Source organism: Heterodontus francisci, chromosome 2, assembly GCF_036365525.1.
Source record: "Heterodontus francisci isolate sHetFra1 chromosome 2, sHetFra1.hap1, whole genome shotgun sequence".
NCBI classification, from domain to species: Eukaryota; Metazoa; Chordata; class Chondrichthyes; order Heterodontiformes; family Heterodontidae; genus Heterodontus; species Heterodontus francisci.
This window is the reverse complement of record NC_090372.1, coordinates 218786289-218802229: the sequence shown is the minus strand read 5'-3', so window position 1 is coordinate 218802229 and position 15941 is coordinate 218786289. Positions and strand designations below refer to the sequence as shown.

Here is a 15941-nt window from a genome sequence, read left to right as displayed (position 1 = left end):
GGAACAGTGATATAATTCCAAGTCAGGATGGTGTGTGACTTGGAAGGGAACTTGCAGGTGGTGGTGTTCCCATGTATTTGCCCTTGTCCTTCTAGTTGGTAGAGGTCCTGGGTTTGCAAGGTGCTGTCTAAGGAGCCTTGGTGCGTTGTTGCAGTGCATCTTGTAGATGGTACACACTGCTGCCTGTGCGTCGGTGGTGGAGGGAGTGAATGTTCGTGGCTGGGATGCCAGTCAAGCAGGCTGCTTTGTCCTGGATGGTGTTGAGCTTCTTGAGTGTTGTTGGAGCTGCACCCATCCAGGAAAGGGGAGAGTATTCCATCACACTCCTGACTTGTGCCTTGTAGATGGTGGACGGGCCTTGGGGAGATAGGAGGTGAGTTACTCGCTGCAGGATTCCTAGCCTCTGACCTGCTGTTGTAGCCATGGTATTTATATGGCTACTGCAGTTCTGTTTCTGGTCAATAGGATGTTGACAGTGGGGGATTCACCGATGGTAATGCCATTGAATGTCAAGGGGAGATGGTTAGATTCTCTCTTGTTGGAGATGGTCATTGCCTGGCACTTGTGTGGCGCGAATGTTACTTGCCACTTATCAGCCCAAGCCTGGATATTGTCCAGGTCTTGCTGCATTACCCGAATTACCTCCTCCTTCACCATCTTCTTCCTTGGTATAGACAGATGCAAAGTTTTAATACCACAGCCCTGCCCCTTGCCTCTATGCATAAATCCCCTTTTTGTTCCCTAATCAGCCCCACTCCTCCTTATACCATGCTGTTCTTTTAATTTGCCGATACAAGACGTTTGGATTCCTTTTTTATTAGCTGCCAGTTTCCTTTCATACTCTCTCTTTGCTTCTCATATTTGCCTTTTCATTTCCACTCTTAATCTTCTACATTCAGCCTGGTTCCCAGTTGTGTTATCCACCTGACATCTGTCATAAGCACAGGTTCTCTTTATCTTAATCTCTATCTCTTTCATCATCCTAGGAGCTGTGGATTTATTTATTTTATTTTTATTTGTTTGCCTTACCTTTCCCCTTCGTGGGAATATACCTCGACTGTGCCCAAACTTCTTTAAAGGCAGCTATTCTGCCTGCCAACCCTTGATTCCAATTTATCCAGATCCATTCTTTCCCCGTTGAACTTGTCTTTTCCCCAGTTCAGTATTCTTACTATGGGTCGTTCCCCTATTGACACTTGATCCACCTCATTCCCAAGAACCTAGTCAAGCTGTGCCTGCCCTCTGATTGGAGTATAAAACATACTGCTGTAGAAAATTCACCTGAACAGACCCGAGGAACTCTTTCCCCTCACACTATCACTAAAATGCCCTGCAAACATCACCCTCCACAATGCCCACAGCCTCTGAGCCATTGAACAACAAGCAGCCCCGCTTGTACACCTGGCACCTTTGGCGGGCAATATGCAGATGTCGGGAGTGGTCCAGAGGCTGAACTGCGCAATCACATCGGAACCCTCGTGGGCCAAATCCGTCATCGATGTGTTGAAAACAATCTGACCAATGGCTTCTTGCTAAGGCAGTAGGTAACCAATCGCTTGCGAGTGTCCTCCTGACATGCAAATAACATCCCGCGAGTAACCAATAGCTGCAATCAGATCGGGAAGATGCCAAGAGCTCGCGCCCTCCGACAGAGGCTCGTGCGCTGATAGGAGGAGAGAGGAACGATTCTGACGAATAGGGCGGCGGCGCGCGCACGGAAACCATGGCAACGCCGGCCCCAAACACAATGGGAGCTCCAGTGGCAGAGAAGGAGCGAAAGGCACGTCGCCATAGCAACGGACCTTAGCAACCGGGCTGCAGCTGGGAACCACAGGCGCGGCCGCCGCCATCGAGACAGAAACTTGGGGCCGGGAGCAGCAGCAAGGCCCGGGTGCCTCCCAGAGACAGTCCCCGGAGCCCGGACCCTCACCCCGGGTCTGTATTAAACATCGGGACCGCCATACGGGGCGAGTCAGCGGCGCCTGCGCGGGGGGAACTTTCTCCCCCGGAACCTTTGTTGGGAGGCGGCGGGTTGCAGCCGGACGTTGCTAGGGCCCGGGTCCGGTGGCGGAGCGGCGGTGAGAGATGTTCAAGAACACGTTTCAGAGCGGATTCCTGTCCATCCTCTACAGCATCGGCAGCAAACCCCTGCAGATCTGGGACAAGAAGGTGAGGCCGCCGGCACACGCGCTAGCGGGAGGTTGGCGCTCAGGACTAGGCCCCAGGCCTCGAGTCCTTCTCTCCCCCCCGCCCCGAGCCCCGAGGAAAGAGGGACCTCCTCCCCCCCCCCCCCCCCCCTCCTCCCGCAGTGAGTGTAGTGTGCTGGAGAGGAATGGGTGACTCTGGACCTATGGTTCCCAATGCTATGATTCACTGGGTAACACTCTTTCTCTGAGTACCAGTCTTTCTTAATCCAGGCTGACACACTCAGAGCAGTAATGAGGGAGCGCTGCACTGTTGGAGGTGTAGTCGTTCAGATGTGTCATTAAACTGAGACCCTGTCTGCACACTCAGTTTGATGTCAAAGAACCCTATTTAAAAGAGCAGAGGAGTTCTGTGATGGTAGAATCATGAAGAGCAGAGGAAATGTATTTGTGGATATGAACCAATGTTATGCTGAGGATTTTAATGGATAGAAAGTTTGTCATGTGCAATGGTCACAGGTTTATTTGGGTGCAATTTTAGGGGCTCACCATATATTGCTTTTATTAGTAGGGGGATGGAGTTTCGGAGCCACGAGGTCATGCTGCAGCTGTACAAAACTCTGGTGAGACCGCACCTGGAGTATTGCGTGCAGTTCTGGTCACCGCATTATAGGAAGGATGTGGAAGCTTTGGAAAGGGTGCAGAGGAGATTTACTAGGATGTTGCCTGGTTTGGAGGGAAGGTCTTACGAGGAAAGGCTGAGGGACTTGAGGTTGTTTTTGTTAGAGAGAAGGAGGAGGAGAGGTGACTTAATAGAGACATATAAGATAATCAGAGGGTTAGATAGGGTGGATAGTGAGAGTCTTTTTCCTCGGATGGTGATGGCAAACACGAGGGGACATAGCTTTAAGTTGAGGGGTGATAGATATAGGACAGATGTTAGAGGTAGTTTCTTTACTCAGAGAGTAGTAAGGGCGTGGAATGCCCTGCCTGCAGCAGTAGTAGACTCGCCAACTTTAAGGGCATTTAAGTGGTCATTGGATAGACATATGGATGAAAATGGAATAGTGTAGGTCAGATGGTTTCACAGGTCGGCGCAACATCGAGAGCCGAAGGGCCTGTACTGCGCTGTAATGTTCTAATTCTAATTCTAAAAAATATACAGGTTAATACAGTAAACCACTTCAGTTATCAGAGACTTTAAATTGTGGACAAGGTTGATCCAAAGCAGAAATAAACTGCACCATTTAGGAAAACGCCAGAGCTGGTGCTTGAGAAGAGTTGTGAGACAGGGCAGAACACAATCGTTGTGGGGGTCCCGGAATAACCGAATAAGCTGTTCCTCTCCCTGCAAAGAGCAGCTCTGCTAGTTAGAGCAATATCAGAGCAAACTTTACATCATTATAAATAGTGGCCAGTTTAGAAATGTAGCTTGACCCTAGTGTTACTGAATTATTGAAGGCTGTAGTCCCAAACAGTTTGTGCTGAGAGGCCCATTTTCCAATGCTTCAACACCATGTGCACAAAAGGTGGTTAAAGCCCTGTCTCCATTGTGTCAGATTAATACAACACCTCCCCACAGGGCATTTATATCTAGTGCTGAGGAAGCTGGGCTAGTCAGGCCTCTTATAGTGTTCCCTTATTATCCGTGAGCAACGGATAGGCCGGAGATCCCACTGAATTCTGGCAGTTACTGCATACTGCTATTGAGAGAACAGTCATTGTCACAGACTGCTACTGTAGTCAACAAGTAATTCTGGTGGGAACCTCAGAAACTGGCTCTTCAGAGCTACCTGTGTCCCAGAGCCTGCAGCTACGTTGTGACAGCTGACATAGCACAATGGAATGGGAAATATTGACGGAGCAATTTCCAGTGGTAAACGTTAAGAGAACAGTGCTAACTGTGGTCTGTGTTCTGGCGTAAATCACCTTTGTCTGTCAACTCTGTGGTTGCTTATTTCTGATCTTTGTTCCTGAACTTTATTACAGAGAACTGTTAGAGGAGTAATATCTTCAGATTGGGAAAGGGACGGGTCTGGTCTCTGCTCAGCTTTGACTTTCCGTGTTTGCTGCAGTTGTATCTCTCTCTGCGATAGTGTCTGGTTACCTTGTAGCAGTAATACCACCATGTTGGTGAAATGTTAAGAAATACGTCCATTGCTCTGCTGATTCTGGGTTACTGCATGGCCTGCTTCTTCCCCCTTCCCTGTCAGTGCTGGAATTCCCTCCTTAAACCAGTCCACCAGGCGACATTACTCACCATTTGAATTAAGTGAACAAACATTTGGTTATCTCCCCTGAGCTCCCAGTTCCTGCACATTGTCCAGTCGGTCCCTCTGTGAAGGGAATGTAGATGTTTTGCTATGTTGTAGGCAGTGCAGACAAGGGCAAAGGGTAATTTCGGGGCTGACTGTTAGCTTAGCAGTTCTGACAGATTATATATTTATTATGTAAAATATCTACAGAGTACTCATTTCTACTAGTGCTTGCACTAACTCCAAACCCAGGTGCAGCTTATTACATTTTTAACTGTACATTCTGTTTAACTCTAGGTTAGAAATGGCCACATAAAAAGAATTACAGACAATGATATTCAGTCCCTGGTATTGGAGGTTGAAGGAACCAATGTCAGGTGAGTCCTGCAGATTCCATTCCTGCTTTAACCTGTTAGTAAACTCCTTGAGTAGCTCAATGAGGAGTCAGTCGCATCAGGAAGGCCCCTGGTTCAGTCCCCAATCTGTATTGGGCAGATGGATGGTAGAGAGAGCAGAATCGGCCTCAGCACCACAGGTTTAGGGAGGGGAGGGGAAGCTCGGGCATGGGGAGGGGTTTAAGTTCGGTGGGGGGAGGGGAGCGTTTGTGCCTTCAGTGATGCCAGAAATGTATTCACAGATAATATTCTGAAAGTTTGAATAGAATGTGGAGGTTACAGCTCATATGGATTTGAAGATATATTCTCGGAGTCATTAATGGAGATCAATACTGATAGCACATCCTGCCAGACTATGATTAAAACAGTTTGCAGCTTTGTGGTCTGGCTGGTAGTTAGGAGCTGTGACTGTGCCTTGGTTTAGGTTTGAGCTGATGCTAACTGTGGCTGAAATCCCTTTCAGCACCACATACATCACCTGCCCGGCAGATCCAAAGAAGACTCTTGGCATCAAGCTGCCGTTCCTAGTGATGATCATCAAGAACTTGAAGAAGTATTTCACCTTCGAAGTCCAGGTTAGAGTGAAGAATGAGCACCTTGTAGTCCTTGACCCAGACAACGGGATAGTGAACTGCATGGAAGTGGGTGGGTGGGGGACGCTTTGGGTGAGTGCATTCACCACTGTGGTCCTGTGCCAGACGCACTAACAGTGCCAGCTTGAAGCTCTGGTGTATGCTGAGCCAGCACTTTGGGAGCTCCATTTGGCTTTAGCACCAAGTTGAGCTGGGGAGAGGGTAAATCACTGGAGATTTTCCACTCCTGATCACAGTGTGCAGACTTCCTGCCACACAGTGCCCCCCTGGGGATGTCAGTCATGGACTGGATCGATGCTCCCCAATGTGGAACGGTTGGCTTGCAGGAGGAGAGTTGGCCACGTCTCTCAGGCCGGTTAGTGCCTGTGGAATTGTTTCACCACCCCTGCCTGCCTGTCAAACATCTTTGGCTTTGGAGGAAGGGCAGATCTCGGTCAGTACTGCTCCTAACCAGCCAGTCTTCTGCCCTAGTTATCTGACCCTGACCCTCACTGCCTGTACTCTGTCTTTGCAGGTTCTGGATGATAAGAACGTGCGACGGCGATTCCGAGCGAGCAACTATCAGAGCACAACTCGGGTGAAGCCCTTCATCTGCACCATGCCCATGAGACTGGATGACGGCTGGAACCAGATCCAGTTTAACCTGTCTGACTTCACCCGGCGAGCGTATGGCACCAACTACATTGAGACGCTGCGAGTGCAGGTGAGGCGGATGTGGGAGAGGGAGGGGGGCAGAGGAGCTGTTGTCAGCCATGGCATTTCCAGGTTGGTGGGTAGCTGGCGTTAAACAACAGGAGCCCATCAATCACCTGCATTTATAATAGCGCCTTATTAGATGTAGAACGCATTGTGTTCAATTCTGGGCTCTTGCCTTCCGGGAGTGGAGAGGAGAGGAGCTCTTCCAGCGTGCTGGAGTTAGAGGAAAGCTGCAAGGTGATTGGTTGGGTGAGTAGCAGCTGTTAGTGTATTTAAATATCTTTAAAAAAAAATAAGGGGAAAGTTTTTTTTTGTTGGAAAAAAAAACCTCTGGTGATAAGGTGAGTACGATTAAAGTGTCTTTTTTAAGGATTTTAGATTGGAGTGGGTAGAACAAGGCCCCTAGTGTAATTAGTATTTTTTAATTAAGGGAGTAACTAATTAATCTAAGGGTAAGTCATGACAGGAGAGCTCAGCCCTGTGATATGCTCCTCCTGCGCTATGTGGAAAATCAGGGACGCTTCCAGTGTCCCTGACGACCATGTGTGCAGGAAGTGTATCCATCTACAGCTACTGGCTACCCGCATTACGGAGCTGGAGCTGCGGGTGGATTTTCTATGGAGCATCCACGATGCTGAGGACGTCATGGATAGCACGTTTAGTGAGGTGGTCACACCGCAGGTAATGGCTGCACAGGCAAAAAAGGGATGGGTGACCACCAGACGGAGTAGTAGGCGCAGGCAGGTAGTGCAGGAGTCCCTTGTGGCCATCCTCCTCTCAAACAGATACACCGCTTTGGGTACTGTTGTGGGGGGGTGGAATGACCTCCCGGGGGAAAGCAGCAAAAGCCAAGTTCGTGGCACCTCTGAGGGCTCTGCTGCACAGCTGGGGAGGAAAAGGGGTGGAAGAGCTATAGTGATAGGGGATTCTATCGTAAGGGGTGCAGATATGCATTTCTGTGGCCGCAAACGAGACTCCAGGATGGTATGTTGTCTCCCTGGTGCTAGGGTCAAGGATGTCTTGGAGCGGCTGCAGGACATTCTGAAAGGGGAGGGTGAGCAGCCAGAGGTCGTGGTTCATATTGGTATCAATGACATAGGCAGGAAGAGAGAGGAGGTCCTGCTAAGTGAATATAGGGAGTTAGGCAGAAGGTTAAAAAGCAGGACCTCTAGGATTGTAATCTCAGGATTACTCCCTGAGCCATGTGCTAGTGAGGGTAGGAATAGGAGGATAAGGCAAATGAATGCCTGGCTGAAGAGCTGGTGTAGGCGGGAGAGCTTCAGCTACTTGGATCATTGGGATCTCTTCTGGTGCAGAGGTGACCTGTACAAGAAGGACGGGTTGCATCTGAACTGGAAGGGGACCAATACCCTTGTGGGGAGGTTTGCTAGTACTACTCGGGAGGGTTTAAACTAGTCTGGCGGGGGGTGGGACCCAAAGTAGTAGTCTCTCCAATGAGATAGTTGAGGCAAATGTAGAGGTTAAAGCAAGCAAGTCCAGTAGACAGGCCGGGCAGGGGCAGGAACAGGGAGCGTGGAAGGTCTGTTAAGCTAAACTGCATTTACTTTAATGCAAGAAGCCTTACAGGTAAGGCAGATGAACTCAACGTGGATCAGTACATGGGATTGTGATATAGCTATTACGGAAATGTGGTTGAGGGATGGGCAGGACTGGCAGCTCAATGTTCCGGGGTACCGATGCTTCCGGCGTGACGGAGGTGGAGGTGAGAGGAGGGCGAGTTGCACTATTGATTAGGGAGGACATCACTGCAGTACTTAGGGAAGATATCCTTGGGGGGGAATGTCCAGCGAGGCCATATGGGTAGAACTTAGAAATAAGAAAGGGGTGATCACTTTGATGGGATTATACTATAGGCCCCCCAATAGTCAGAGGGAATTGGAAGAGCATATATGTAGGGAAATCACAGATAGGTGTAGGAATTATAGGGTTGTAATAGTAAGTGATTTTAACTTCCCAAAGATTGACTGGGACTGCCTTAGTGCTAAGGAATCAGATGGGGAAGAATTTGTTAAGTGTGTCCAGGATAGTTTTCTGAAGCAGTATGTGGATGGCCCTACTAGAGAATGGGCTACACTCGACCTCCTCTTAGGAAATGAGGCTGGGTTGATGTCAGCGGGGGAGCACTTTGGGACCAGTGACCATAACTCTATTAGCTTCAAGATAGTTATGGAAAAGGATAGGACTGGTCCTCAGGTTGAAGTCTTAAATTGGGGTAGGCTAATTTCGATGGCATCAGACAGGAACTCTCAAAAGTTGATTGGGAGAGGCTGTTTACAGGTAAAGGGACGCCTGGCAGTGGGAGGCTTTTAAAAGTGAGATAGGAAGAGTTCAGGGCCGGCATGTTCCTGTTAGATGGAAGGGCAAGGCTGGCAAGTTTAGGGAACCTTGGTTGATGAGGGATATTGAGGGTCTGGTCAGGACAAAGAAGGAGGCATATGTCAGGTATAGGCAGCTTGGATCAAGCGAGTCCCTCGGAGTATATGGGATGTAGGAGTACACTTAAGAAGGAAATTAGGAGGGCAAAAAGGGGCCATGAGATTTCCCTGGCAGATAAGATAAAGGAGAATACTAAAAGATTCTATAAGTATATTAAGAGTAAAAAGGCAGTTAGGGAGAGAGTAGGCCCACTTAAGGATCAGTGTGGTAATCTATGTCCTGGAGCATATCAACATTACAAAGGAGGAGGTGTTGGAGGTTTTGAAGCGCATTAAGGTGGATAAATCCCCAGGGCCTGACCAGGTGTATCCTAGGATGCTATGGGAAGCAATGGAGGAGATTTCTGGGGCCCTGGCAGAGACTTTTGTATCATCGTTAACCACGGGTGAGGTACCAGAAGACTGGAGGATAGCTAATGTTGTGCCTTTATTTAAGAAGGGCAGCAGGGATAAGCCAGGGAACTACAGGCCGGTGAGCCTTACATCAGTAAAGTTATTGGAAGGGATTCCGAGAGACAGGATTTATGTGTATTTGGAAAGGCATGGTCTGATTAGGATAGTCAGCATGGCTTTGTGCGTGGGAAATCATGTCTCACGAATTTGATTGAGTTTTTCGAGGAGGTGACCAAGAGGATGGACGAGGGCAGGGCGATGGATGTTGTCTGCATGGACCTTAGCAAGGCTGGTTCAAACAAATGGGATCCAGGGTGAGCTAGCCAATTAGATACAAAATTGGCTTGGTGGTAGGAGGCAGAGGGTGGTAGTGGAGGGTTGTTTTTCAGATTGGAGGCCGGTGACCAGTGGTATGCCGCAGGGATCGGTGCTGGGCCCTCTGTTGTTTGTCATATATTAATGACGGATGTGAATGTAGGGGGCATGATTAGTAAGTTTGCAGATGACACCAAAATTGGTGGTATAGTGGACAGTGAAGAAGGTTGTCTAAGGTTACAGCAGGATATAGATCAACTGGGAAAGTGGGCAAGGGATTGGCAAATGGAATTTAACGCGGACAAGTGCGAAGTGATGCATTTTGGGAAGTTAAACCAGGGCAGGACATATACAGTGAATGGTAGGGCCCTGGGGAGTGTTGTTGAGCAGAGAGACCTTGGGGTGCAAGTACATAGTTCCCAAAAGTGGCAACACAGGTCGACAGGGTGGTGAAGAAGGTGTATGGCATGCTTGCCTTCGTTGGCCGAGGCATTGAGTACAAGAGTTGGGGCGTCATGTTGCAGATTTACCTAACGTTGGTTAGGCCGCATTTGGAGTACTGTGTGCAGTTCTGGTTGCCGCACTATAGGAAAGATGTGATTCAGCTAGAGAGGGTGCAGAAAAGATTCACAAGGATGTTGCCTGGTTTGGAGGGCTTGAGTTATAAAGAGAGATTGGATAGGCTGGGTCTGTTTTCCCTGGAATAAAGGAGGCTGAGAGGGGACATGATAGAGGTATATAAAATTATGAGAGGCATAGATAGGGTAGATAGCCAGAGTCTGTTTCCCACTGTAGGGGTGACTAAAACTAGGGGGCATAGATTTAAGGTGAGAGGGAGGAGATTTAAAGGGGATCAAAGGGGTAAATTTTTCACACAAAGAATAGTGGGTATCTGGAATGAGCTGCCAGAGGAGGTGGTGGAGGCAGGAACAGTAGTGACATTTAAGAGGCATCTGGACAGGTACTTGAATGAGCAAGGCATAGAGGGATATGGAATTAATGCAGGCAGGTGGGATTAGTATAGATAGGCATTATGGTCAGTATGGACGCGGTGGGCCGAAGGGCCTGTTTCTATGTTCTATGACACACTTTAGGAAGGATGTCAGGGCCTTGGAGAGGGTGCAGAGAAGATTTACTAGAATGGTTTTAGGGATGAAGTTACTGTGGAGAGACTGGAGAAACTGGGATTGTTCTCCTTAGAGCAGAGAAGGTTAAGGGGATTTAATCGACGTGTTCAAAATCATTACGGGTTTTGATAGAGTAAATAAGGAGAAACTGTTTCCAGTGGTAGGAGTGTCGGTAAGTAGAGGACACAGGTTTAAGATAATTGGCAAAAGATCCAGGGGGGATGAAAACGTATTTTTATGCAGAGTTTTTGTGATCTAGAATACGCTGCCTGAAAGGTGGAAGCAGATTCAGTAATAACGTCAGATAAATACTTGGAGAAGAATTTGCACGGCTATGGGAAAAGAGCAGGGAGTGAATCATAGAAAAGTTGCATCACAGAAGGAGGCCATTCAGCATGTCAGGCCCCTGCTGGCTCTCTGAAAGAGTAATTTAGCTAGTCTCACTCCCCCCCACCCTTTTCCCAAACTGGGAATGGGACTAATAGGATAGCTGGCACAGGCACAATGAGCCAAATGGCCGCCTTTGTACTGTTTGTGTCTGCAAAATATCCGAAGGGCCGAGGAAAATCTGACACCATGTCCAAGACAAAGATGGTTGGGTGGGGGGTGGTGTGGTGCATGGGTAGGTGGGCACCAAGGTTTGGTGGGACAGCTGGCTTTTTTTTTTTCGTTCATGGGATGTGGGTGTCACTGGCCAGGCCAGCATTTATTTCCCATCCCTAATTGCCCTTGAGAAGGTGGTGGTGAGCTGCCTTCTTGAACTGCTGCAGTCCATGTGAGGTAGGTACACCAACAGTACTGTTAGGAAGGGAGTTCCAGGATTTTGACCCAGCAACAAAGAAATGGCGATACAGTTCCAAGTCAGGATGGTGTGTGGCTTGGTGGTGGTGTTCCCATGCATCTGCTGCCCCTGTTCTTCTAGGTGGTAGAGGTCGCGGGTTTAGAAGGTGCTGTCTGAGAAGCCTTGGTGAGTTGCTGCAGTGCATCTTGAAGATGGTACACACTGCTGCCACTGTACGTCGATGGTGGTGGGAGTGAATGGGACCCCATCCACAAACAATCAAGTCTGCTGCTTTGTCCTGGATGGTGTTGAGCTTCTTGAGTGTTGTTGGAGCTGCACCCATCCAGGCAAGTGGAGAGTATTCCATCACACTCCTGACTTGTGTTATGTAGAGATGGACAGGCTTTCCGGAGTCAGGAGGTGAGTTAATCGCTGCAGGATTCCTTGCTTCCGACCTGCTATTGTAGTCATGGTATTTATATGGCTACTCCAGTTCAGTTTCTGGTCAATGGTAGCCCCTAGGATGGTGATAGTGGGGGATTCAGCGATTGTAATGCCACTGAATGTCAAGGGGAGATGGTTAGATTCTCTCCTGTTTGAGATAGTCATTGCCTGGCAATTGTGTGGTGCAAATGTTACTTGCCACTTATCAGCCCAAGCTTGGATATTATCCAGGTCTTGCTGCATTTCTGCACGGACTGCTTCAGTGTTGCGAATGGTGAACATTGTGCAATCATCAGCAAACATCCCCACTTCTGACCTTATGATTGAAGGAAGGTCATTGACGAGGCAGCTGAAGATGGTTGGGCCTAGGACACTACCCTGAGAAACTCCTGCAGTGATGTTCCGGGACTGAGGTGATTGACCTCCAACAACCACAACCATCTTCCTTTGTGCTCGGTATGACTCCAACCAGCGGAGAGTGTTCCCCTGTTCCCATTGACTCAGGTTGTGCTAGGGCTCCTTGATGCCATACTCTGTCAAATGCTGCCTTGATGTCAAGGGCAGTCACTCTCACCTCCCCTTTTGTGTTCAGCTCTTTTATCCATGTTTGAACCAAGGCTGTAATGAAGTCAGGAGCTGAGTGGCCCTGGCGGAACCCAAACTGAGCGTCACTGAGCAGGTTATTGCTAAGCAAGTGCTGCTTGATAGCACTGTCGACAATGCCTTCCATCACTTTACTGATGATCTAGAGTAGACTGATGGGGCGGTAGTTGGCCGGGTTGACCTTGTCTTTTTGTTTGCAGGACATAGCTGGGTAATTTTCCACATTGCTGGGTAGATCTCAGTGTTGTAGCTGTACTGGAACAGCTTGGCTAGGGGAGTGGCACATTCTGGAGCACAGGTCTTCAGTACTGTTGCCAGAATATTGTTGGGGCCCTTTGCAGTATCCAGTGCCTTCAGTTGTTTCTTGATATCATACAGAGTGAATCAACTTGGCTGAAGACCTTCAGGAGGAGGCCTTTAAGAAGGGTCTTAAAGTGGATACTAGAATCAGAAAGTTCTGGAAACACATGTCAGTCAGCAACTGAAAGAGAAAACACAAGAAAATTTCTTGGGTGAAAATGTTTTTATGTGCAGGATCTGTCGTTGGGTGTGTGGAACTTTGTGATGAAGGGATGGCATGCTGTTGCCTTTTCTAGTGTTTCTTGATTTCATTTCACAGGCAGGAATCGAATCAATTTGCTCAGCTATTGCTTCCTGTGACCTCATTTTCAGAAGGAAATCAAGAAATAAAAACATTCCAATCCAAACTTCACCACTGTCTCCTGCTAAAAGTGGAGACCTCCTGTAGCACAAGGAGATCAATTGTTCAGACATTCCTGGTGCTTCACTGGCCTCTGTTTCCTGTTGTTCACATTCCTGGTGCTTCACTGGCCTCTGTCTCCTGTTGTTTAGACATTCCTGGTGCTTCACTGGCCTCTGTCTCCTGTTGTTTAGACATTCCTGGTGCTTCACTGGCCTCTGTCTCCTGTTGTTTAGACATTCCTGGTGCTTCACTGGCCTCTGTCTCCTGTTGTACGCAGCAATCTCCAGGTATTATTTTGGTTGTGTTTCCTCATCAGACCCTCAGGCCTGATGAAGCCTTTTTGTTTGTTGGTAGCTATGTGTTTATTTCAGGCAACTGACAGGTAAATTGCGTATTTAAAAAATTCCACATTCTTTTTGGGGATGGGGTTAAGCCTGTGATGCATCGTCTCCCTGTTTCAGTCTGCTGAAAGCAGTAATGCCACCCCAGTATCTGCGTACCCCTGAATACTGATATTGGAATGCTGAGATGCATTAACTCCAACACTTCCCTAATTTGCAGAGTACATTGATAAATGGACACCATGTCACTGTGTGTGTTGACTTTATTTTCACTGGCAGTGGTGGAGTTAAAGAGTTACCCTGTTTACTTTCTAGATTCACGCAAACTGTCGGATCCGGCGTGTCTACTTCTCAGACAGGCTGTACTCTGAGGATGAGCTCCCAGCAGAGTTCAAACTTTACTTGCCTGTACAGAATAAGGCCAAGGTGAGTGTGTTGTAAAACATGGATTCCTCAAACTTGTACCTCATTAACCAGTGACACCAGCAGAGCCTTGGGAAATCTTGTGTATATAAGGGTGTAAGGTTGACAGGAGGCAGAGGGGTGGGATATGTGTAGTGGTGGAAAGAGAAAAGATTTTTTTTTTATAGAGAGATACAGCACTGAAACAGGCCCTTCGGCCCACCGAGTCTGTGCTGACCGTCAACCACCCATTTTTACTAATCCTGCATTAATCCCATATTCCCTACCACATCCCCACAATTTTCATACCACCTACCTACACTAGGGGCAATTTACAATGGCCAATTTACCTATCAACCTGCAAGTCTTTGGCTGTGGGAGGAAACCGGAGCACCCGGCGGAAACCCACGCGGTCACAGGGAGAACTTGCAAACTCCGCACAGGCAATACCCAGAGCTTGGGTCGCTGGAGCTGTGAGGCTGCGGTGCTAATCGCCAAGCCACTGTGCCTCCCCTGTGAAACAAGATGGTGAATTGTAGTCAGCCGCATGAAGTTTTTGGCCAGTTTGTATTTGATAAGGTATTGGAAACTATCAGAGGCTAGTGCTGCAGGCAGAGACTGGACTTTTTTTATTTTATTAGAGATACAGCACTGAAACAGGCCCTTCGGCCCACCGAGTCTGTGCCGACCATCAACCACCCATTTATACTAATCCCACATTCTTACCACATCCCCACCTGTCCCTATATTTCCCTACCACCTACTTAAACTAGTGACAATTTATAATGGCCAATTTACCTATCAACCTGCAAGTCTTTTGGCTGTGGGAGGAAACCGGAGCACCCGGAGAAAACCCACGCAGACACAGGGAGAACTTGCAAACTCCACACAGGCAGTACCCAGAATCGAACCCGGGTCCCTGGAGCTGTGAGGCTGCAGTGCTAACCACTGCGCCACTGTGCCGCCCTCTCTCACTGTGGGAGGAACTACCACCCACTATTTATGTAAAAATATCAATGTTTACATTTTTAAAAGCCAGCACCTAACTCCTGGTTAGGAGCTGCTCCTCGCCCTGATCCCTGAACTGACGGCACATGTTCTGAACATACAAAAAGGGTGAGGAAAAACTCCCCAGTGCTCGCCCAGTACATTACAGCGTGTGACCACGAGCACCGCCCTCCCCAACTGCTGGTAACAGAAACTTCCAAAAAAAAAAGTGGAGACATTCTGAAATGTATTGGTTTTTATACGTATTTGGGTGCTCAGAGATTGGATTTTTTGAATTTTTCTCTGCCCCACAACCTTCCTGATTTCTTTCCCCTCCCCTCCGTGTTTCTTGTTGGGATGGAACGGAAGATACTGAGAGGTAGTCGACCTGGGCAAGGTGCCAGCAGAGGGGAATGTTGAATGATTTGTTTGTCAGGTGACTAGTGGTGAGCGAAGAGCATTACTGGTGCATTTTACACACCGATTTCCCCATCCCATCTACTTTGGTCACAAAAGAATCTGTTCTGGATAAGGGAAGTAAAGGCCGGCTCAGTTCTGCAAATGAAACCCAACCGGAGCCCGAGTCCCTTCAATTTTTCCTGCGCCCGACCCGAACATCAGTTGACCTACCTTCCATTTTTCACTTAGTTATTTTAAGCTTGTGCAGATAAGTAACAAACAAAACCACCTTTCAAGTCCAAAAAGTAAATTAACAGTGGAGCCACTTACCGGAGGTGGTGATGGAGCGTGTCCGATTCAGCCCAACCCGAACCCGGCACGTCATCTGGTCCTGTTGGGTTCGGGTCAGGTAGCCGGCCTTTAAAGGGAAGGGGTGGAGAGTGCAGAGATTTAAAGGATAACTTGTCATAAACATTTCCGTCTATACAGTGAGAAATGTGAGCGGGATGAAGTTTCCATGTATTGTCGGAAGCCCAGCAACCCTCCCTTTCTTCAGTACCATCAGCTTCCCAACATGCAGAGACGCTATGGAAAGTAAATGTTTTGTATATTTTCATTTAATATAAACCCAGTGATTTGAACTTTCTTGTTGCTTTTTCCTTCAATATTGTATCTTTTATCTGAAATAAAACTTTCATATACCTGAGCTGGACCCAGTGTTTCACTGAAGAGGCCGAAGAGATTTGAGGCATATAGTGCATATTCCTGTAGGGGTTGCATCTCTCTCAGGATGGGCAGTGAATGCAGCTCTGTCAATGTTGTCCACATCCGCAGATAAAATGGTGCTGTCTGCCAGCACCAACTCTACCTGTATGCCATCCTGATTTTTATTCATTCATGGGCTATG

General features: G+C 48.1%; 1 protein-coding gene across 1 annotated transcript; it reads left to right on the top strand.

The window, feature by feature from the left end:
• The first annotated feature begins 1752 nt into the window (after positions 1 to 1752).
• Positions 1753 to 15740, top strand: cfap20 (cilia and flagella associated protein 20). The gene is made up of 6 exons (XM_068052355.1): positions 1753 to 2169; positions 4697 to 4776; positions 5258 to 5369; positions 5902 to 6090; positions 13562 to 13672; positions 15524 to 15740. The coding sequence occupies exons 1-6, from the start codon at positions 2086 to 2088 to the stop codon at positions 15524 to 15526; spliced, it is 579 nt and encodes a 192-aa protein (XP_067908456.1). The 5' UTR covers positions 1753 to 2085; the 3' UTR covers positions 15527 to 15740.
• Positions 15741 to 15941: the final 201 nt, after the last annotated feature.

Bases quoted from the DNA above. Each gene is read 5' to 3' on its own strand.
- cfap20 (XM_068052355.1), top strand. From the start codon at position 2,086: ATGTTCAAGAACACGTTTCAGAGCGGATTCCTGTCCATCCTCTACAGC. The intron at 4,777-5,257 runs GTGAGTCCTGCA...AATCCCTTTCAG, and splicing joins GTTGAAGGAACCAATGTCAG to CACCACATACATCACCTGCC. The intron at 5,370-5,901 runs GTTAGAGTGAAG...CTGTCTTTGCAG, and splicing joins ATTTCACCTTCGAAGTCCAG to GTTCTGGATGATAAGAACGT.